At 45.7% G+C, this 23,900-nt stretch overlaps 1 protein-coding gene across 3 annotated transcripts in view; it reads left to right on the forward strand.

The window, feature by feature from the left end:
* Positions 1 to 23,900, forward strand: part of Mboat2 (membrane bound O-acyltransferase domain containing 2) — a 132,940-nt gene that overhangs the window by 43,545 nt on the left and 65,495 nt on the right. For 2 of the 3 annotated variants that reach the window (XM_036170432.1, XM_036170434.1), the window contains exon 3: positions 4,627 to 4,704. The exons of the other annotated variant lie outside the window; for it this stretch is intronic. In XM_036170432.1, coding sequence (XP_036026325.1) covers positions 4,627 to 4,704 — 78 coding nt within the window. The remainder of the gene's footprint in view (positions 1 to 4,626; positions 4,705 to 23,900) is intronic. 3 annotated transcript variants of the gene reach the window in all.

The following is a 23,900-nucleotide window of genomic DNA, read 5'->3' on the forward strand; positions in this document are numbered from 1 at the left end:
GTGTGTTATTTGTTCCTTTTTCTCTGTGCTGCGGGCTCTGGGAAAGCCCGTTTGCTTGACTCTCATAGTATGAGCTAGGAAAAGGCTTTTGTTTGTTCTCGGTGGAGAAAAAAATGAAGAGAGAAAAGTTTTTACTCAGGATCCTTCAAATGTGTGTGTGTGTGTGGGGTATGTGTGTTGTGTTGTGTGTGTGTGTGTGTGTATGTGGTATGTGTGTTGTGTTGGTATGTGTGTTGTGTTGTGTTGTGTGTGTGTGTGCGCGTGTGCACACACATGCATGTGTGTGGTTAGCCCCCATCTTCCTCACTGGGCTAGCCCGAGAGCTTACAGTTTGGAGCACTGCCTGAGCTGCTTCTTGGCACCTGTGGGCATGTCTGAATGAGGAAAGCAGGGCAGGAAGGTACTCAGTCACTCTTGGCAAGGCAGCAGAGACTGGATAGAAGAGCTTCCTGGTGACTCACAATCTCCCTCCTGGGAGAGACTCCTGAGTGCCCACCATTCACAGATGAGGACTCTGGACTTGCTCTTCTTCAGGCTCCTGTAGGCGCTGAGAAGGTTGTGAGAGAGCTGGCTGTGTACTCACTTGTTCTGTGCTTGCCAGGTTTCCGTGGTGGGCTGGATAACGGTGCCACTCTTCCGGTTAACAGTGTGCTTATCTCCAGCTGTTCATGCTTTCTCCTTACAGGCTACACTCCTGGTATTTCTTAATCTGCCCTTTGCCTCCAGGAATTGCAGATGTTTCCTAGGACCTCACGAAAAATCACCTGAGTATAATTTATCCATGTCTACCACAAATCAATCAACAGCATAATTTAATCCATCTCTACCATATTGCCCTTGGCTGGCTCACTGGTAGCCCACGTACTGTTTGCCTGTGATGGGCGTAGTTTACCATGATGTCTTAAGATCGAAGTATATGGGCCTTTTAATTCTTGGATGGCATTCAGTGTATATCATTGAAGTTTCCTGAGGTTTCTATATCGACTTGTGGGAGGTAGTGGATTTTTTAAACACCATAGAACTTTTCCAGCATAGACTGATGGGATAGACATAATTCTCTCATTACCCAGCTTCAACAGTCACTAACACCTCACCCTTCTTATTAGCTTCCCCCCATTTTTAGAGCACATTGAAGTGTATGTCAGTGTACATTCTCTCATCAATAGCTGAGTCGTCATCCCCCCCCCCCTGTGTGTGTGTGTGTGTGTGTGTGTGTGTGTGTGTGTGTGTGTGTAGCATGTTTTCCTAAGGGGTGGAGAACACATCTAGCTCAGATTGGCCTGGGGGCCCCCTTCACTTTGTGCTCTGGGAAAAGCAGGTGCGTGTACTGGGCAGGGAGGGTGAGGTGGGGAAAGGTGAGTGAGTCTCTGCTGAGCTGTCCTTGGCTGAGATGTTTCACCATGTGAATCTTCATGGATACTTAGAACACAGTGTTACAGTTACCAGGCTTTAGCTCAAGGTTACGTTGTCTTGACTTTCAAGTTACATATGGTGCAAGAGACTTGGTTATTTCAGTGGGTTCTTTCCTCCTCCTCCACCTTTTCCTCCTCTTCCTCCTCCTCCTCCACCTCCTTTTCTTTTCTTTCTTTTTTTTTTTGGTAAGAAGGGGGAGACTAAGTTAAATTCGTTATTAGTTGGAATTAGTTAATGGTAAGTATTCTGGCTTATTCTTTAGCTTTGCATTTGTTAGTGGTTTTTCTGTTTTTTGTGTTTTGGCTTGGGCAGTCCTATCACTGATTTTTACCACTTCCCTTTGGAGGGCGTATTTGCTGTGTAAATATATAATTGCTCACTTTACCTACTTCTGTTTATCCCTCCCCTTTTTTTCTTAGCGCCTGCAAGCTCCTTATAACAATTATTGTTCATTCAAATATCTTTGGTACTTGCCGCCAAGCCTGGTGACCTGAGTTTGATCTCTAGGACCCAGTGGTGTAAGGACAGAACTGAATTCTGCCTGTAGTCCTCTGACTTCCAGAGGAATGTGGGCGTGCACATGTACACACATGTGTACACACAACAGCAATAACAGACAGATGTAATAGAAACTGTCCAGAAGAGAAGCAATAACATTGCTTGTTAGCATGAGCAGGGCTGGGCTCAGACTCAGTCGTCTGTTGGTTCCAGAGGAAGTGTCTCTTTTCTAAAGTCTTGGGATTAGAAGTGTCTGACTTTGGATTATTTGTGTAGACTTTACTGGTTGGAAGTCTGTCATAAAGAAGCCTACATTCTCTGACACTCCAGAATGGGAAGTTTTTCAGTGGATTTGTGGGTTAGAGATGTTCAGACTGTACCACCATTATCCAGTTGGTCAAGGGCGGGATTTCTCGGTTTATCCAATCTCTTTGTCACCCTTTTTCATGTAGTACTGAATTAGCCTCTCACTCCTGTGTACTTGTTTGTTTTAACTCTTTGCTCTTTCAGGGGCCGCCACCCAGCTCCCAGATAAATCACACAGAGTCTTATTACGACTTTTGAATGCCTGGCCTTAGCTTGGCATATTTCTAATCAGCTTTTCTTAATTACACCAGCTTTTCTTAAAATTATACCTTTTGCCTCTGGGCTTTTATTTTCCTCTAGTCTGTATACCTTTCTTTACTTCTTATTCCATGGCTGGCTGTGTCGCTGGGTGGCTGGCCCCTTGCATCCTCCTCTCCTCCTTTTTCACGATCCTTGATCTTTTCCTCCCAGATTTCTCCTGTTTATTCTCTCTGCCTGCCAGCCCCGCCTATCCTTTTTCCTGCCTCACTATTGACCATTCAGCTCTTTATTAGACCAATCAGATGTTTTAGACAGGCAAAGTAACACAGCTTCACAGAGTTAAACAAATGCAACATAAAAGAATGCAGCACATCTTTACATCATTAAAGAAATATTCCACAGCATAAGCAAATGTAACACATCTTAAAATAATATTCTGCAACACTCCTGCGCCCCTCTCTAGACTTTCCATGTGTTACCTCGTAATCCCGAAAACCTGAAGTGGCTAGAGTGTGCTTCCTGTGTACGTGATACTAATGATGCCATGTAAGGTACTCTGAAGGGCAGTGTAAGGGATGTCTAACTGTGCAGAGTAGGGACCTGCTGCTTATTGTGGAGTTCACAAAACAGATGAATCCACAGCAGGTCAGTGTTGAAAGCTTGATTTACCACAGCAGCAGAGACTAGCATGGCAGGCTGTGACCTCAGACCCAAAAGGCAGCTGAGCATGCGGGGGTGGGGCTGGGGCTGGGGCTGGGGGTGGGGGAGCCTGAAGGCTGTCAAGAAGTGAGGGCTGGCGGTGTTTGAGGAGTTTTACTGTTGACCTCAAAGTCTTTATGTCCCAAGGAAACTGACCTGGAAAAGGAGACACTTCCCTCAGTAACCCTCAATCAGACATGCTCCTCCACCTTGTTGAAGATACTTTTAAGTATTAAAAATCCTTCCCAACAACGTGCCTAAAGGTCTGTTAGCGAACTGTTGGTATTGACAATAAGTAGGTGGATGATATTTCAATTAATTACTTTGAAGTTTCATTCTATTTTCATTTATATTTGTGTATGTTTTCCTGTCTCCCAATAGCCTTCTGATTATAGCAACATTCCAGGCCATTGGTTTCTGGATGTGTGTATGTGGTGTGTGTGTGTGTGTGTGTGTGTGTGTGTGTGTGTGTGTGTGTAGAGATGCAGCCTGGCCTAGTCTGTATAGTAGGGCCTACGGGCCTGTCTTGGAGCTTACTCCTAATTTGTAATATATCTATAGAAAAATGTGTAAGCAGTTTTTCCATATTCATATTATCTGATAGTCTGTGATGAAGCTAAAAAGTAATTTTAATTGTACACTAAGAGCTTAATAATATGTATATAACTGCAAAAGTTGACTATAAGTCATGTCCTTGGAAAGGGAAGTTGAAAGAGGACAAGCGTGTGCATGTGAGCAAGTGTGATGTATGATCTCAGGGATGGTTTGGGCTGAGTTTCGTCCCAGAGGTCCAAATCATATTTTGCCTGAAGTCTGTGAAGTGAGTAGATACATTACTTTTGTCATTAAATGATGATTTCTGTATTGGGATATTGGAAAGAACTGTTGTGCCAACCAGCAAATATATCATAGCATATTATTGGCTTTTTAGAAGGAAGTTCATTTGACTTGACCACTGTGCTTTGAGAATAGATTTGGGTGTTTTTAGTAACTTGTTTTGTGACTTACACTGTTAAAAAGGTAAACACAAAGTAGAAAGCTGGTGTTGGAGAAGTTTGGGGAGACATCAGGCATTGTTCCAGGACTTTTCTGAAATCCATGTTTATTACTCCTTTTAAAATTACTGTTCCTTGTCTTACGGAGAAGGTGGCCATCCTCAGTCCACAGGGCCCCACACTGCTTTCCTGTTGCTAGGTTATGTGGAGTGCTGGGGCCTTAAGCTGAGCTTGTAAAGGTTGGTTTTATTTATCCAGCTCCGTTGGTCCAAAGCTTGGGCTCCCTGACCCCAGTGTTTGCAGAATGTCATGTGGGCTTTGGAAGAGTTAGTCTTTTTTTTTTTTTTTTTTTTTTTTGGTATGAGGACGTTCTAGGTTACCTTAAGGACTTTTGTACTTGTGGTATTTGAACTGGATGGTTGTGGCCGCTTCTAACACATTCTCACTTTTATAGGTATGCCTTACACTTCCTCGTACAAAGTGGGATTTCCTACTGCATCATGATCTTAGCAGGAGTGGAGAGCATGCATCAGTGAGTATTGACTGTGTTCACACAGAAAAACACCTTTCCCTTGAGTCGAGTCTGATCAAAAATAATAATAATAGTCAATTTATTTCACCACAATACGCCTGAGGCAGGATGATTTCTTAGGAAGCGGCACAATGTAAGACCTTGGCGTGCATCCCTCTCCTGTCTACACAAGTCAGTCCAGAGCTCACCACTGACATTTAAGGATGGGTGATTCTTTGACACGAAGGACTTGCACTGTGGGATGTTCAGCCCCACCCCTGGCTCCTACCCCTTAGACACCAGGAGAACCCTGGTTTGTGACAAAAACTAGTGTTTCCAGATACACGCTTGAGGGCAAGATTGTACGTTTAACAGCTACTGGCTTAGTCTCTAGGTGTTTAGCAGAACTAACGTGACCAGATGGAGATTTAGAAGGTAAGTGTAGGACTGAGTAATTAAGGGGAACTCTGGGAAGGAAACAAGGAAATAAGGTCCCTATTCCTGGCTTGCACACAGAGGAAACGGAAGCAGTTTCTCAAGGTAGGGACCCTGAAAGTAGGGACCATACTGAGAGGTAGCCAGCTGTAGTTCGAGTTTTCCTGCCTGGCCCACAGTCAGGATAAATCTCTCTCACCGGCCAGTCCCACAGCCGCTCAGACCCAACCAAGAAAGCACACAGAAACTTACATTGCTTACAAACTGTATGGCCGTGGCAGGCTTCTTGTTATCTACTTCTTCTATCTTAAATTAACCCATTTCTGTTAGTCTATACTTCGCCACATGGCTTGTGGCTTACCGGTGTCTTTACATGTTGCTTCTCATGGCGGCGGCTGGCAGTGTCTCCTCCCAGCCTTCCTGTTCCCAGACTTCTCCTCTTCTTTGTCCCACCTACCCTATTCTTCCTGCCTGGCTACTGGCCAAACAGCACTTTATTTATTTTAACCAGTCAGAGCAACACATTTGACATACAGAACATCCCACAGCAGCCAGCCCCCTGAAACAGTGTTTGGTGTGCAGTAAATGTCAGTGAGTATTTCCTGAGTCAGTGAATATTGACTTAAGCAACTGTGAGATGCACAGCCTGAGTTGAGCAGCTAGGTAGGCGGGGGGGGGGTAAGGGGTGAGGCGGGTGAGGGGTGGTAGCTAGGCTGGAAATGGATTTTTGAGGGCAGCCTTACGTCACAGGTGCTCGATGGAAAACCCAGGACAGAGTCTGCCTGCAGATCCTTGTCCTGGTGATTCTGTAATAGTGACGTGTGACATGGCATATGTACTGAGTTTCTTAATTCCTGGAACACACGGCTACAGGGTGTGTGCATAGGAAATCAGACCCTTAGCGTCTGATTGGCACTTCCCTAACTCAATTTTACTTCGTGTCTTCCATGTTTGATTGGCCATTTCTCTGTTGTCACATGCTGTTTATTGGTTAGTCAGGCTTCTCTGGAACGGAAGTTATAGCGTATCCTTCCTATCCATAAGGATTTAGTAGAGTGGCTTCCACAGTCTGAGGCTGGACTCAGCGGCCATCTGCGCACTGAAGAGCCGGAGAACACAGTAGGTGCTCAGTTTTAGTAGAGGGAGGCCCTCAGAACCGAGGTGACCAGTCACGTGGCTCCAGCCTGAGGCTGAAGGCCTGGCGTCCGCCTGAAAAACCAGAGGTGTGAGTCCACACTGACACGGGGGAGCGTGGTGCCGGCCGATCATGGCGGGAGCAGCAGACCACTCAGGCAGGAAGATCTGAGCTTGAGTCTCCTTAGCTGGCTTCCCTACAGTTTTCTGTTGGCAAGTATGGCAAGCCTGTTGGATGGTGCCGCCCTCATTTAGGGCAGGTCCCTTCTGATTTGCTGTCCCACGTGCCAGTTTTTGGAAATGCCCTGACAGACATACCCAGTAGTGTGCTCTGTGAATCTCCTAAGAGTCCCTCAATTCAATGAAATTGACAAGATTAACCAGGAGGTTTTTGATTTTGAGGTCATCTTGGATTACATAAGACTGTTATTAAAAACAAAACAAAATAAAAAACTCCAGTAAACTAGAAACACCCAAACACCCAAATAATAATAATAAAATAATAAGCATTAACCCAATCTCAAGAGGTCTCCCCTAAACACATGTACATAGGAGCAACACTAAATGAACTTGGTCAGGGGTGTGGGTAGGTCTATGTATGTGTGTGTGTAACTAATAATTATGGAAGAAGTCGTAAATTTGAGGGGGAGGGGGCATAGTTGGAGAGGGGGGGTAGAAATGATGCAGACTCGCAACTCATCTGTGGAATTCTCACCAAGTAACTGTAATAATAAAATCCAGTACTTGAGTTGTCCGAGCTGAATTTCAGGTGCTCGGGAGCCACATACCTGGCGTGTTCAGTGGTGATTTTGACCAGTGCGGATAGAGAGCATTTCTACCGTTGCAGATGGTGCCAAATAATGCTGCCGTGATCACGTGCGGCTTTGATCACGTGTGGCTATGATCACGTGCGGCTATGTGGGATGAGTAGTGCCACCCTCTCAGTATTTCCAGGGAGGAAGTGCTGCTGTCCCTGTGCTCCTACAGACACTCGAATGTGGTGCTGGGTTCTGACAGGGCTGATGGTGTTAGGGTCAGGCGTGGCCTTTTAATCACTGGGGTTAGAAACAAATAGTAGGTGGATAAATAATTGGGGGGAAAATGTGTGTTTTGGTCTCCTTTTTAGTTTGCATCTGTTTCAGTACACACACACACACACACACACACACACACACACACACACACACGGCTGTACCTTTTCTTCCTGTTAACATACATTCCTTCTTTCCAGTGTAGTTTTACATGGTGTATATATGTCTTTGAAGAGCAAGAGTTTAAATCCTTAACAATGAAAGGTTTGTACTTGGAGTGCTTAACAGTCTTGTGATTTTTATGAGGTATTCATTCTATGATTGTTCCACTTCCTGTAACATTACCAGGTGTTAGTTAAAATATTTCAGTGTTCTATAAACTTGATTTCTGTAGCTCCCTCCCCCTTTAAAAACGCTCCTGTGTGTTCTGTCATTCAGACCCATAGCTAGATAATTTATTATTAGCCCTTAATCTAGGGGCTGGAGAGGTGGATCAGAAACCATCAATACTTGTTCTAGCTGGGTGTCTCAGCACTGGGGAGGCAGAGGCAGGCAGAATTAGAGGCTAGTCTGGTCTTTGTAGTCAGTTCCAGACAGTCAAGGCTACGTAGACTCTGTCTCAAAAACAAAACAAACCAACAGAGCGATTGCTTTTGCAGAGGACCCAGGTTCCGTCCCCAGCACCTGTATGGTGGCTGGTAACCACTTGTAACCCCAGTTCCCGGGGATCTCATGTCCTCTTCTGACCTTCAGCATAGATATGCATCTAATACACAGACATACATGCAGGCAAAACAGTTCATACATATAACATGAAGAAATCTCAAAAACAAAATGAAACAATCTATTCTGGAACTCAGTCTTTTTCCTAGTTGGTATTTTCATGTAGGCTTTGAAATTGGGGAGAGGGGTTAGGTGATGGGCACCCAGAAGAGTATTTAGAAACAGAGCAGCCAGTGTGTCTTACCAGTTGCTTTGGGCTGCTATGACAAAATGCCATCAACTGATGACTGATACAACAACAGAAACTTAGTCCTTGAGATTCTGGAAGTTGGACAGCCTAAGATGCGGTGCCAGCAGACGTGGTGTGTCTGGTAAGAACTGCTTCCTGGCTCATAATCAGCCCTCTTCTGTCTGTGACCTTGAGGTCAAAGGCGCATTGGTTCAGGCTCTTGGTCTCTGTGTGAGGTCTCCTCTAAACTGGTGTATGAGGCTCCAGCCCTTGGGACCTAATCACCCCAAAGCCCCACTTCTAGATATCCTCACGTGGAGGTTAGGTGTCAACATGGGATCTTGAGGGATACTAACAGTTCAGAGCACTATATATTAGGTTATTAATTCTCCTGATTACTATAGGGAGAATTCAACTTCTGTTGGGTTCATCCAGAGTTTTCCAAAGCAGGGTTTGGCAAACTGTCTTTATAATGGAGCAGATAGTGAACATTATGGTTTGCAGGTCACATAGTCTTAGTCACAACTATCGTCATACACTCTGTTCTTAGGATGCAGAAGCCATGGGAGTGTGGCTGAGCTCCCAGTAAAACTACTTACAAAGACAGTAATGGGCTAGATTCAGCCAAATCGTTTAATGAGGAAAATCCGGGAGACAGTATGTTCTCAGTAAGTGTCCACCGAATGAATGAATGCATGAATGAATGAATGAGGAGATGGTGGGCTTTGCTGCCTGATAGCAAAGCCTGTCCATGTAACCTCCTAGACTTGCTGTCCAGCCTCCGCCTCTGCCTGCTGCAGAGTCTCTGGGCTACATGTCAGCCCTGCCCTGCAGGATTCTTGCCATAGCTTCTGCCTGGCCTCTGCCGCCCTCCCTCCCAGAGCATAGCTGCCTCCTTGATTGCACACTTGGAGCAGCTGCTGCGGGACTGCACATTTTTCTCTTTCCCTGGGAGGGAGGCGCTGGGGGCCTTTTCACCTGGGTCATGGAAGAGGGAAGGAAGAGATCAGGGCTTCCCACACCCCTGTGGGCTGGGGAGGGCATTTTTCCCTACCGAAGGAAGCACAGCGTGGGTGGGTCCCATGTATCTCAATGTGCTTTTCTAATGTGCTAAATAAATAAGCTTTTGTGAATGGTGTGGGAACCAGAGTGCCCTTGTACTACTTTAAAAAAAAAAAAATCTTGTGGGGAATTTTAAGTTCCAGAAAGACAGTCTCAAAAATCTTGCAACACAATGCAAGAGAATGGCCATTATCTTAATTTAAATTGCAGAAATGTAGAGTAAAATGGGAATGTGGAAAGGGTGTTGGTCTTGAGAAGTTAAGCTAAAATATTTTCCTTGTAAGTTGGCAAGTGATCGTCAACAAAACCAGTGACCCAGAGATTAAAATGTGAAAAATGTGAGCATTCACAGTGAAATCTGTAACATCTCCACGCTGTGTGGATACCTTCAAGATCTCTGAGGAGGAGGTCTGTGGTTGCTACTGTTGTGTTACCCCGACCTTACTATCTTACAGAAGCAGCTTAAGGGAGGGTTGATTTTGGCTCACAGATTCAGAGGGTTTTAGATCACCATGGTGAGTAGGTCCTGGAGGGGGGGGGGGGCTTTGACAGACAGCATTCACATCAAAGCGGGCAGGATGCTAGGGGACGCTGAGCCCAGAAGCAGAGCTATGACCTCTGAGTCCTGCCCTTTGTGACCTAGTTCCCTAAAGATTCCACAGCCTCTCAAACCATGCCAACACCTAGAGAATGAATGACTGTTAAAGAGGTGAACCTGTGGGGGGCATTTTGGATTCATAATGGGGTTCTAAACTGAGACTGAGATACCCACCAGTGTGGACCGGCTGTCTTAGTTTGGGTTTTTATCACTGTGATGAGACACCATGACCAGGACAACTCTTATAAGGAAAACATTTCACTGAGGGGGCTTGTTTACAGTTTCAAAGGTTCAGTCCATTATCATCTTGGTGGGGAGCGTGGCGGCGGGCAGGCAGACATGGTGCTGGAGAAGGAGCTGAGAGTCTTCCATCTTACAGGCAGCAGTATCCTGAGCATAGGAAACCTTGAAGCCCGCCCCTCCCACAGGGACACACTTCCTGTAACGAGGCCACACCTCTTAATAGTGCCACTCCCTCTGAGATTATGGGGGCCAAGAATATGTAAACACCACACTATGGTAGTTTCTCTGTGTCCTGTGGAGTCCCCAGGAGCTGAGAGAATGGCAATTGGAATAAAGGATGTGAATGCCAGGAAGAGGCCTTTCAGCTTGTAGAAGGAATGCTTCCCCAGAGCACCCGAGGTGACAGAGTCCCGCTGATCTCTCTCTGTCCACTGATGTCATGGCAGAGTCTCCCCTGAGTAGTCGTCTGTCGTTTTTACCGCCATGAGCCACCGTTCACTTCGGGTTTCCCGAGTATGAACTCTTTCGTAGACTAGTTTGCATTTTCTTGTGCTTGAGCATATAGATAAGAAAGCTCATTAAAGGGAAATGATCTGTTACATTCTTTTCTCTGGAGTGGACTTTCCTAGCTCTTGGTTTCGAATGTGTTTTTTGTCTGGGTTGGGATGGGTACTGGTTCCTGGTGTGTGTCTATGAGGTGTCTAGGAGATCATGGTTCCTCCTGCTAGTGGCCCCAAGTGCCTTCCATGGTGGGGTTAGGTGCTTGCCACGAAGTGAAGGGTTCTCTGCCTAGCTGCTTGTTTAACCTTTTCCTCTTGGGTTCCTCATAGAACAGTGGGTTCAAGGTGATGGCAGGGAGGGGTGGTGTTGGGGGAGAGAGGCACTTTTAGCTGATAGGGCCTGTATCGCAAGGCCGGGGAGTCCTAGGGTCCACTTGGACGTGCCATCTGCCGTTGCTATCGAGACTCAGAAGCGTGGGTTCCTAGATAAAGAACGTTATCTGAATGACACTAACTGCACTCTCAATGAGTGGTGATCTTGGAGCTGCCATCTGGTAGGCAGAAGCCTCAAGCCATTTGAAAATGTGTCCCCATGAAGCTAATTAGCAGTGGTTAGTGGCTCAGCAGCAACTCTGTGGGGAAAACATTAACTTCTCAGAGGGTAATCCTGGGATCCTGTGAGAGACAATAACATGTGGCGGAAGGGAAGTGGACCTTGCTTCTGTTTTCCTTAGCGCTCCCTGTGGGCCGACTACAGAAGCCTTTTGCTGTTCTGCAGAAAGTGCAAGCTCTTTGGGGGTCTCCTGTGCTGTCTAAATGCGCTTCAGTCAGGACACTGGGGTTGGTTTCAGTTAGAGACGACAGGTGCTTTTCCAGTTGGTTCTTAGTACCCCTCGTCACACGTCATGTTGCCCAGTTGCTGTACCTCAGGCATTGTGCCAAGCATGGGCACTGCCACCCTCTAGGGACAGCACTCATGTGGGTGTGGCTTACCCATTCCACCAAGATACCTTTCTGATCTTGAAAATAATAATCATATATTACTTAAAAATGAGGGAGTTCTAGTAACTAATACTACGTGTTAGTGAAATACAAGAATTCATTTCGGGGGCTGAAGAGACGGCTCAGAGGTTAAGAACACTGGCTGCTCTTTCGGAGGTCCTGAGTTCAATTCCCAGCACCCACATGGTGGCTCACAACCATCTGTAATAAGATCTGATGACCTCTTCTAAATAAATAAATAAATCTTGAAAAAAAAAAAAGAATTCATTTTGGGGCTTTGGATATATCCAGAAACTAATAGTATTTTTGCCCTAAGATTCTAATCCTTGTCTGAATATTGCAAAAGAAAAAAAAAAGAGAGCTGATGTAAGCATCAGAATGGGTGTTGACAATGCTGTTATTTGTTTTGATGCTGTACTGTTCGCATGTGACTGACGTTTTATGCCAGCTTTACACTAGCTATAGTCAGAGAAGAGGGAGCCTGAGCTGAGAAATGCGTTCTCTGTCACGTTGACAAGGGGCCAAGTGTGCTGGCTGATGTACTGTCAGCTGACACAGGCTAGAGTCATCGGAGAGGAGAGAACCCCAGTTGAGAACATGCCTCCATAAGGTTGGGCTGTGCAAGCCTGTAGTGCATTTTCTTAATTAGTGATTAATGGGGGAGGACTCAGGACATTGTGGGTGGGGCCGTCCCTGGGCTGGTGGTCCTGGGTTCTATAGGAAAGCAGGTTGAGCAAGTTGTGGGGAGCAAGCCAGTAAGCAGCACCCTCCATGGCCTTTGCTTCAGCTCCTGCCTCCAGGATCCTGCCCTGTTTGAGTTCCTTCCCTGACTTTTGATGATAACAGTGATGTGGAAGTGTGAGCCAAATAAACCCCTTGCTCTACAAGTTGCTTTGGTCATGGTGTTTCATCACAGCAATAGCGACCCTAAGACAACTGGAGTCTGTGTTGGAGTTTTCCAGAGGAAATAAGCATGGATGCTGGGTTATTTTTCTTCTTTTGAGTTTTAGGTGAGAACTACAATTGTTTTGGGGAGCTGAGGCCGCTAGAAGGCTCAAACCCTCTGTGGCGTGGTGCATCTTGTCTGTCACCCCAGGGATTGGATTGAACAGGATGAGCCTCTGGATTGTGACTTTGAACTTACGCTAAGGTGTACTCTATCGAGGGCTTTGTTGATTTTAAGTACCTATTTTCCTGTTGGGGTAGTACCATGGTACAGGTGAGCAGCGGAGGTCTCCTTAGGTGGAGTCATTTGAACAAGGTCACAGGACAAAGAATAGCCTGTGTGAGAGATCTCAAGTGGGACACCGAGACAGCATGCTGAGGGTGTGGAGTTTACTAGAAGAATATTAATGTCATGAGCAGACACACAGGTAGACCACAGCATGGAGGGGCTCTGAGGAAAACCAGAGACAGTGTGTCAGGCACTCTGAAGAGCCCACGGGCGGCACAGCCTAAGCCTGCAGCCAGGCTCTCGGATACTCAGACAGGAGTTGGGGAACTGTGTGGAGAGCTGGATGTGTGCCACCAATGGATGTAAACTCACTTCCCCAGATGGGAAACCCTAGCACCTGGAAGTCCCTTAGCTAGAGGTTCACAGGTGTGTCTCAGTGGGTGCCTGTCAGATTTGAGAAGGCTGTGCTACAGATGTTGTGACAGCTGTATTCTAACATCACATTCTTATACAATGCACAGCTGTGAAAGTCATCCGTGTTCCTTGGAATTGTTAATTTGTTTACTGGAGTCTTTTAAAGAATTTTTTTTTTATTTAATCAAAAAGATTTTTATTTTGCTTATTGGCTAGCATAAACTTCCAGATACATCTTTTGAAAGAATAGCAGATGCCATTGAGATACTGTACCGTGACTTTGTTGTTGTTGTTGTCAAATTTATGGGAACAAAGCATCGAGGGGTTTCTAAAAAAGGTTTAAACTTTAACTAAATGCTTCACTAGCAGTGATCTCCAGTTCTGGACTCCCTGCTTAAAAAAAAAAAAAAAAATACCCAGAAGTTTTGAAGTGCTTTGCCTTGATTATTAAAATCACAATAAATAAATACAGACTTCAAAGTAGCACATTAAAGTTAGTGTTGCAGAACATTTGTTTAACTATGTAAAGATGTGTTGGTTCAATCATGTAGCGATACATTGCTGTTTGACTTTGTCTGCACCTGATTGGTCTGATAGAAAGCTGAATGGCCAATAGCAAGGGAGGAGGTGTAGGCAGAACTTCTAGACAGGGAGAGTAAGGAGGAGGAAAAAAGAAAAAGAGAATCCAAGGGGCCAGACAGACAGACACAGAGGAAGCAGGAAAGTAGGACATATAGAATGAAAGAAAGGTTAAAAAGTTCTGAGGCAAAATGTAGGTGAATAAAAACAGGTTAAATTAAGTTATAGGAGCTAGTGGGACAAGCCTAAGCTAAGGCTTAGAATTCATAATTAATAATAAGTCTCTGTGTTTTTATTTGGGAGTTGGTTGATGGATCAAAGAAAATTCCAACTGTAAGTTAGTATATCAAAAATACAATTTTAAAACAAATTTGGCTGGGCGGTGGTGGCGCATGCCTTTGATCCCAGCACTCGGGAGGCAGAGGCAGGTGGATCTCTGAGTTCAGGCCAGCCTGGTCTACAGAGTGAGTTCCAGGACAGGCTCCAAAGCTAAACAAAGAAACCCTGTCTTGAAAAATTAAAAATAAATAAATTTTAAAAAAATCTGTGTAGGAAAAAAATAGTGATAAAAAAAAGATCATTATTGCTAGCTTATTTCACACTCCATATTTGAGTGCTTATGGAAAGAAAGGCAAAGGATGACAGGAAATACTTAATGATTTAGCAACCTGTCTGATATTTAGGTGAAAGGTTATTAGAAGGGCGAGCATCTGTTTTCCACAATAAAAACCCAGCAGTTGTTTGATTGTAATAAAGGCCTCAGAAGATGTGATGCTCTTTCTTTTTCTGACTTTGAAATTGGCCTAAGATGCCGCTGAGTTTGAGCAGTTCCTCCTGGAGGATGGAGATAATATAAGTACAAGTTAGAACTGGCTCTTTTGCCTTTCTGAGTTCTTTGTAATCCCGTCTCCAGTTCATCTACTGGGAATGCTGAAGATTAGAAGCTTCCATACTGTAGATTCCACGGCGCCACCCACTTTACTGCTCTCTGAGACATCACAGGCTTAAAATGTGTAGAAACAGGTTTAAGTCACATGGTTTTTGTTGTTGTTGTTGTTTGTTTTGTTTTGTTTTTTTGTAGCCACTTAGATCTTAAAGCACGGGATGTCAGTTCTACAGAATGACTGTGACTGAGTTACTCCCTTACAGGCTTAGGTGGTTCAAGGATTCCGGTTTTCCTTGGTAGACCAGAGGAAGGATCATGCATGGTTGATCGGAGATACTATACTGTACTAAGACAGAAGTATGGTATTTTTTGTTTCTTAGGTTTTTCTCTCTCTGTTCTTTTTTTTTTTAAATTTTAGGTGGTTCACGTAATTGTTTTAAAACCAGCCTCTGGTTTCTGTAGTCTTTAATTTTGACATCCTCTGTTCACATGAACTTGTATGCACACACACACACACACACACACACACACACACACAGACACTAAGGTAAGAGTACAGATAATTCTTGGGGAATAAGATGTGGGGCAGACAGAAGCAGTGGAAAGGGGATAGTAACTGGGGACTGTGGCCTCTGGTGCAGTCTGCTCTTGGGGTCCCCTGGGTTGAGGCCCTTTTCTGTCTTGTGTCGTTCTTTACAGCCACAGCTCAGGGCATCAGCTCCACGTGACCTCACCTTTGCTTTCTAATCTCTTCTACCTTGTTCTCAACCAAGAGTCAAGCTGGGAAACAAGAATAACCGCCCCCCCCCCCCCCAATCCCAGAACTGCCTTGGCCTCAGTTTCTTCTTGGGTTGTTTGGGGCACTGGGCATTTCTAAAGCATTGAGAGAGTGCCCAACATGTGGTACAGCCCCCGAAAATGGCAGTGATCATTTGCTATTATTCTCTCCCTCCTGACACCTTGGACCATGGTTCTCGTTTTTTTTTGTTGTTGTTGTTCTTGTACCTGCTGGCCCCCAGCCCTGCCCTGGCCTGTGCCCTGCTGCCCAAGTGATCTTTCCAAATGTCTGCCTGAGCACTGCTGTCTTTTGCTTCAAACTCTGGACTGGCAGCTTAGCGTGTCTTTGTGGCCACCCAGCCTGCCCGGCCACTCGCAGTTCATAGCCCTGGCTCCTCAGCTGCTGCCAGCCCAGCTCAGCCATAATGAACCATTTGTAGTTGTATACACACCCCCTACTGTTCCACACTCTGCTCCTCCTTTGTGTTTGCCGGGAACCCCACCCCCATGTGGATTCCTGCTGTCCTTTCCCAGCTGTCTGTGACCCTGGTGAAGCCCACCCCTTCTCTGGTGGGATGGCTTGCTGCCACTCTGCATGCTGGCAAGCTGCACTTGTTAGGCTGTGGGAGCACACTTGCTCTCAGGTGGGGTGGCACCACTGCCCACTGAGCCTCTGCTAACCTCCTTGGTTCATGTGTGAAACTGTCCAGGTTCCATAGCTTCTGTCACCTCAGGTTCCTCCATGTTGTTAGGAGGATTGGGGATGACTTTCATGACAGTGTACTGAGAACTTAGTGAGAGCCCAGAAATAGTCAGGGGTGTCTAGAGGAACAGAGCTGATAGAATCTATCTCTCTGTCCGTCTACGTATCTCATCTATCATCTGCCGTCTGTCTGTCTATCTGTGGGGTTAATTTTATTAGAGTGGCTTACAGGCTGTGGTCTAGCTAGTCCAACAATGGCTGTCTACCCACGGAAAGTCCAAGAATCCAGTAGCTGCCCGGTCCACGAGGCTGGATGTCTCAGCTGGTCTTCAGTATCCCCTGGAATCCCACAAGAATCCCAAGGCACTCTATCACCAGTGAAAGAATGGTCTTGCCAGCGGGAGCAAAAGCTTCCCTTTTCCATGTCCTTTATACAGGCTGCCAGCAGGAGGTGTGGACCAGGTTAAAGGTGGGTCTTCCCGCCTCAAAAGATCGGGATTAAAGGTGGGTCTTTCCATTTCAAAAGATTTGATAATGAAAAATCCCTCAGCCGGGTGGTAGTGGCACACGCCTTTAATCCCAACACTCCGGAGGCAGAGCCTGGCAGATCTCTGTGAGTTCAAGGCCAGCCTGGTCTACAGAGTGAGATCCAGGACAGGCACCAAAACTACACAGAGAAACCCTGTCTTCAGAACCAGAAAAAAAAAAAAGAAAGAAAAAAGAAAAATCCCTCACAGATGTGTGTAGCCACTTGGGTTTTAGTTAATTCCAGATGTAGTCAAGTTGACAACCAAAAGTAGCCATCACAGGTTCACCCTTGTCAACTGGACACACAATCACATTTCCTTATGTCATGCTTAATTTACAAATGAAAACAATAACCAGGTCACAATTATGACTAAAATGATATAACTATCCCAATACAAACCACAAATGCATTGTAAATTTTAGATTAGGTAGCAGTATCCCTCTAGAGACATTCTTTTAGTGTCTCAAAACTTAAATATAATAACCACTGATATTCTCTTAATTGATGTTACATTACATGATAAAGAATTGAGGAAAGAAAACAAAAATATCTGCCCAAACACGTTCTTAACACAATGTGACAGAAACACTCATGTCAATTAGAATCCTTTTTTCTGCAAGTGGTCATGTGTCCTTAGCTGGTATTTATAACTGCCTTTCTTTCCTACCTGTTCTGTATTTCCTACGCTCTCCGCAAGCACCTTAGCAGGTCTTGACTCTTCCTGGAGCAGTGACCCACACCTTCATTCCTGATGGGTCTGTGCCCTTTGTCATCCTGCCTGGATTAGGTTATCTAGTTTCCCATTGACCTTAATCACAGGCTGCAGTAGCACCAAGAGACACGCTGGAGGATCTCCTTGCACTCCAGACGTAAGCTGTGTCTTCCTCCATTGGGGAGAAGCAGTCCAGTTTCCCCATGGTGATCTGGATCAATCACCCTCCTAACACTCTTCCTCCTTTCTTAGCCTGTAGTTCAAGGGCAGCAGAGGGCCAGAGTGGCCAGGGGGAGTCTGGGCTTCCAGTCCAATGGAATGTTTGCTGTGGCTCCTTCCAGGAGTGCTCTCTACACTAGAACCAAAACTTCACGGCCAGGAGAACTTAAGGTTATGGGAACAGAAAGTAAACGTTTTTCTAGTGGGTTCTAAGGGAGATCGTAAGTGGAACCAGTCCCCTCTTTACTCCTTGATTCCTGGACCCGTGGATCCTGGCTGTGGGAGAAACTACCACGTATCGGATGCTGATTCAAAGCATATACTGCCTTCTGGAGAGCCTGCTCCAGCCCTCCAGGCTGTTGCCACCCAATTGTCACAGGAACCATGTCTTCAAAAGATCATTCTGTCCGTCATCCTGCCAGGCCAGCTGCTACGGGGGGAGCATGGCAGGACCAGTCAATCCCATGAGGATACCATTGATCCTTAATGTTCATTGTTTTAGATATGACCAAAAAGGATCATATGCTGTTGTCCTGAGGGATAACCCCTATTCCACAGGTGTCGGAGTGTGAAAACAGCTGGTGCACACCTGTAGCCCCAATCATGCAGGAGGCTGAGGCAGGGGGATTGAAAGTCCAAGGGCCTGTTCAGGCCACATACTAAGAAGCTCAGCTTGGGAAATGTAGCAGGATCCTGTCTCAAAATAAAAATGAAGGAAGGGCTAGAGGTGTATGTAGCTCAGGGTTAGAAGGCTTGCTTAGTATGTGTAAGGTCACGGGTTCAGTCCATGGTAATATGCACACACACACACACACACACACACACACACACACACACACACACACACGAGTGAGATCAAGTCTCCCACAGAGCCCTTGTATATGGCAACCTTTATATTTGCCTCCTGCGCTAGACTCTGGCCTTCCAGTGATAAAGACTGAGGGTCGTTCCATGTTGTGTCCTCAGAACTTTAACTAGACAGTGGCACATGACACACCTTTGAATTGACTGCTTGCAAGCTAACCCTTTTCTTAGATCTCAAGCTCCAGTTTCTGAGAGGCTCCGACCAGCCCAGCTCATGCTTAGCTGGATGTGTTGCCTCCCATTTCCCATTTCTGGGGCTGTCTGTTTACGTGATGGGCTGAAATAGATACACAGAGCTGAGGCTCCCGCAGCCTCTCTGGCTACCCTGGCGGTTGAGCTTTAGAGGATCGCTGGAATTCCGTGTCTCCATTTCTCCCTGTCCAGGTAGAATTTTCCTGAAGTGTCCCAGTGTGGGTTGGCTAGAGTTGGAAGTGGAAGTGCAGCCACGGAGGACCGGGCAATGCCAGGCAGGTCTCCCTGCCTGCAGCCTGACTACCCTGTTTGTTGGGATCGGGGCAGAAAGGAGACAGCAAGCCCTTTCCAGACACGTTTTTCAGAGTCCTGGTTTTTGTAACATCTAGAATAGGCTGAAACCTAGATGGTTGCTTGTGGTTAATTCTATTTCTTAGCTGTTTTCAAGGAATGTTATACTCGTTGGATGTAGTTTTTGATGTTTCTGTATCTGGTCACATACCGGGAGAGGCTGAACAGTCCACTGTTAACTGGATGATACTGACTCTCGTTGTAAACGACAGTGTTATTCTTTACAATTTGAAAGATTGGGGCAGTCTGCTTAATGTCTGCTGTCCACTTCATTTGCATACTGAAAGCAGCTTTGGGAATTTTCTGTAAAGAACAAGTGACTTCATTATGCTACTCAGCCAAGGATGGCAATGGAAGTTGAATTTTGAAAGAAAGTTAAAAAAAAAAAAAAAAACAACAAAAAAACCCCCAGAACCACGTAGGTAGTTCATTTCACTTCTGTTGTCTGTAAATGAAGGGAGGAGAGAGAACACTGGCTCCATGTCATTGTCACCCTTGCTGGCACAGAAAGCCCACTGAGCTCCATCACTTACTTTCATGTGTAGGGATTTGAAAAAGAACAAACAAAACCCTGACCACTTTGGTGATAACTCCTTGAGATCTCTTTGTTCCCACCGAGCCAATACCTGGTCAGAAAGTGAGGGCGGATGACCAGGCAGCTGTGACTTCCCAGCAAGAGCAGGGGTTTTGAGGAGTGTAAGATCCTAGATGGAGCTCTAGGAAGGAGTTGAGATGTTCTGTGAGTAGACAGGAGAATTTTGGAGTTTAGTAGCCACGCCTGCTCCTCAGTGAAAAACATTCTGTTCTGTGTGGGTTTTATAAATGCCTTTTCCTATTTGTGTGCTGTACCTTCGCTTTGTCAACTTTGTTGGTGTGCTGTCCTTTCACTCTGTTGATCCCCTTGGTAGACTGTCCCTTCACACTGTTGACCCCTTAGTAGACTGTCCCTTCACACTGTTGACCCCTTAGTAGACTGTCCCTTCACACTGTTGACCCCTTAGTAGACTGTCCCTTTATACTGTTGACCCCTTAGTAGACTGTCCCTTCACACTGTTGACCCCTTAGTAGACTGTCCCTTCACTCTGTTGACCCCTTAGTAGACTGTCCCTTTACACTGTTGACCCCTTAGTAGACTGTCCCTTCACTCTGTTGACCCCTTAGTAGACTGTCCCTTTACACTGTTGACCCCTTAGTAGACTGTCCCTTCACACTGTTGACCCCTTAGTAGACTGTCCCTTTACACTGTTGACCCCTTAGTAGACTGTCCCTTCACACTGTTGACCCCTTAGTAGACTGTCCCTTTACACTGTTGACCCCTTAGTAGACTGTCCCTTCACACTGTTGACCCCTTAGTAGACTGTCCCTTCACTCTGTTGACCCCTTAGTAGATTGTCCCTTTACACTGTTGACCCCTTAGTAGACTGTCCCTTCACTCTGTTGACCCCTTAGTAGATTGTCCCTTTACACTGTTGACCCCTTAGTAGACTGTCCCTTCACACTGTTGGCTTCCTTGCTGTCTTATCACTCAGTAGACTTTGATATGCTTTGTCTTTTTTGTTTGTTTGTTTGTTTTTGTTTTTGTTTTTTCAAGACAAGTTTTCCCTGTATAGTTTTGGTTCCTGTCCTGGATCTCACTTTGTAGACAAGCCTGACCTCGAACTCACAGAGGTCCACCTGACTCTGCCTCCCAAGTACTGGGATTAAAAGCGTCTGCCATCACCACCCAGCTCGGTATGCTATATTTTTGACTTACACACATAGAATCTTTTTCATTTGATATAGTTCGATTTGTTTTTGCTTTTAATGACTGTGCTTTTGGAGTCTTAAACAAGTTTATATAGAACTGCCATGTGATCCATAATTCCACCACTAGGTACATACACAAAAGAAACAAGATGCCTGTGTTCACCACAGCATGATGCGCAGCAGCCAACATGTGAAGCCAGCAAGAGTCCATCAGCAGATGAATGGACAAAGAAAATGCAGTATGTGTGCACAGTGGAATGTGTTTAGCCATGACAAGATACAATCCAATCATTTGTGTCAACGCACATGATTCTAGGAGACATGTTAAGCAATCTATGCACAGAAAGACAAATCCCACTGATCTCACTCAAATGGAATGGACAGATATTCTCATGGACTGCAAGAGTTAAAAAGGGTGACATCAGCTGGGAGTCAGGTAGAGATCAGTACAGCATTACTGTTGGATAGCTGGAGGAGGTTGGGATGTTCTGTCATGTGGGAGACCGACTCCCCGAATATCTCCACATAGCTGGAAGAAAGGTTTTCGAGTGTTCTTACCACAGAGAAAGGATAAATGTATGAGATGATCAGTACGTTAAATATTTTGATTATTATACAGTATACACATGTATCAAAACATCACACTATACCTTTATGTGTTGATTAAAAACAATAAGCAAACAGAAAATAAAGTCAGATCCTGCTGTGTGTAAGTTACTTTTGGTTACTGTGATAAAACACCATGACCAAAGGTGATCTGTGTGTAGGAGACCAGCTCCTACCTGTTGAAGGGTTCTTGGAGGAGAGAGGAGTGGGGAAGTGTTAGGCAGAAATATAGACAGAGACACAGGATAGCTTCAGGAGGGCCCTGGGCCAGAACCCAGCCACCTCAAGTTTTATTCTAATGGGCTTTTATATACTACCAAGGGAAGAGGCAAAAGACCTCCCCCTTTCAAGATCAAAGCACAACATACAGCCAAGTGTAGACCCTTCAAAACCCCTGGCTGAATCATCCCATTATGCACCCTGCTGGGTAAAGCAAGCTCAGATTCTCTGACCTTGAGTAAGGCTTTACTAGGGAGCCTCTGTGGGCCCCCACACTTAGGGAAGAGTTTATTTTGGCTTGTGGTTCCAGAGGGGTGTCCATAATGGTGGGATAAGCTCGGCAGCAGGTGGCTGGAACAGGAAGCTGAGAGATCACATCTTCAAGCACAGACTTGAAGCAGAGAGAGCCCCTGCCATACTTCCTCCAGCAAGACTCCACGTCCTGAAAGTTCCATAACCTCCCCAAACAGTGCCACCAATGGGTGACCAAGCGTACAAACTCGTGAGTCTATGGAGCTCATTTCTCATTCACACCACAAGGAGGGACGGAAGCATGCAGGGGACAGCAGCATTCTCAAGGGCCCAGGAGGCAAAGGAAAGGTCTCTGAGTGTCGCTGGAAATGGCTTCCCTGGCGATGGTAAAGGAGTGACTTTAGATTTTGTCTATTAATGCAGCTAAGACAGACACCTTTGCATGCATCGAGCTGGGTTTGCTCTCCCGTGAGGCCTGGCAGTTCTTACAGCTTGCCTGTCCTGGAGCAGATAGCTTCTGTTTTGGAGGCCCATGATAGAAGTTTAATTTACTTGCCACAGAAACAGAGATCCCGTGTTAGTCTACAAAACCCATCTCAAACTGATAGATGGGCATCTATTTGAGTAGACATCAGTATATTTCTTCCTTGACCCTTAAATGGCTGTAAAGCACACTGGAACTTATCAAAACCATTGTTGTGCTCTGGAATTTGACCAAAAGCAAACAGTAATCTGGGATGCATTTATTTGTAAGAAACTGCTGACTCTCTTAGAACAGTGGGGATCTGTGGTCTTCCTGCTTACTTTGACCCGTTCCCACCCTGTCAGTTCTGCCCCGGGGAAGCCTGCCCACCCATGCAAATAGCACCTTTGTTTCTGACTCCTTCTGGAGAGAAGGGTGGAAAACTCTCTTAGAGGCTGATAGAGAATACCCACATCTAGCGTGGGTTTGTATATTTAACAGGGGCACTGGGGAATGAGAGTCCTCAAGGACCTGTCCCCACACATTCCTGGCTGATGGGAGGAGGCTTTAGAGGCCTGGAAGGTAAGAACTGGCTGACTTGAAAGCCGCGGAGCACCATTCATGATTTCACAGTTAAGACGGTAACATGACACTCAAGAAAAATGTCCAATCAGAGTCACTCTACTCACAAATCTAACATTCATTTGAAGAATGATGGTTTCTGACATCCTAAATTTAACATAAAACATTCATCTGCAGATCTAAGACCTGAGGTAGGACAAACGTGGGTTGTCCTCACCAAGACCGTCAGAGTAGAATGCTTTAAATAATTTCATTTATTTTTATTTTGGTGCATTGGCGTTTCACCCACATGTATGTCTGTGTGAGGGTGTAGGATCACCTGGAGTTGGAGTTACAGACCGTTCTGAGCTGCCATGTGAGTGCTGGGAATTGAACCCGGGGCCTCTGGAAGAGCAGCCAGTGCGCTTACCCTCTGAGCCATCTCTCCAGCCCCCAGTGGAACATTTTGAAAGCAGCAGGAGGAGTTCAAGGAATAACAGTTCTTCAGAAGAGTAGCCCGCCATGGTGGTGCACGCCTTTAATCTCAGAAGGCGGCCTGGTCTACCAAGCAGTTCCAGGACAGCCAGGGCTGTTACATAGAGAAACCCTGTCTCGAAAAACCAAAACAACAACAAAAAACAAAAACAACAAAACCCAGAAAGAGTAGAAGCCTGAAGGAAGGCGGACGAGGTCTCCAAAAACACTGAAGAGGAAAATGTCAATCACAACCCCACATCCAGCACAGCTGTCCATCAAAAAGAGTGGTGTCGAATAAGGACATTCCAGCTAAACAAAGAAGTTCTAAAGGAAGTCCTTCGGTTTGAAAGAGAATGTCTGTGCAGTGAGCCTAGTCCGCAGGACCGCTTGAGAAGCCCTAGGAATAGCAAATAGACGTGAATAGGTCAGTGTGATAGGCAGCGTGCGCGCGTGCGTGCGTGCGTGCGTGCGTGTGTGCGTGTGGATGCTCTCTCCCCTCAGTTTTGTTGAGGACATAGGCTGTGCTATTAGGATTG

Source organism: Onychomys torridus, chromosome 21 (assembly GCF_903995425.1).
Source record: "Onychomys torridus chromosome 21, mOncTor1.1, whole genome shotgun sequence".
Lineage (NCBI taxonomy): Eukaryota > Metazoa > Chordata > Mammalia > Rodentia > Cricetidae > Onychomys > Onychomys torridus.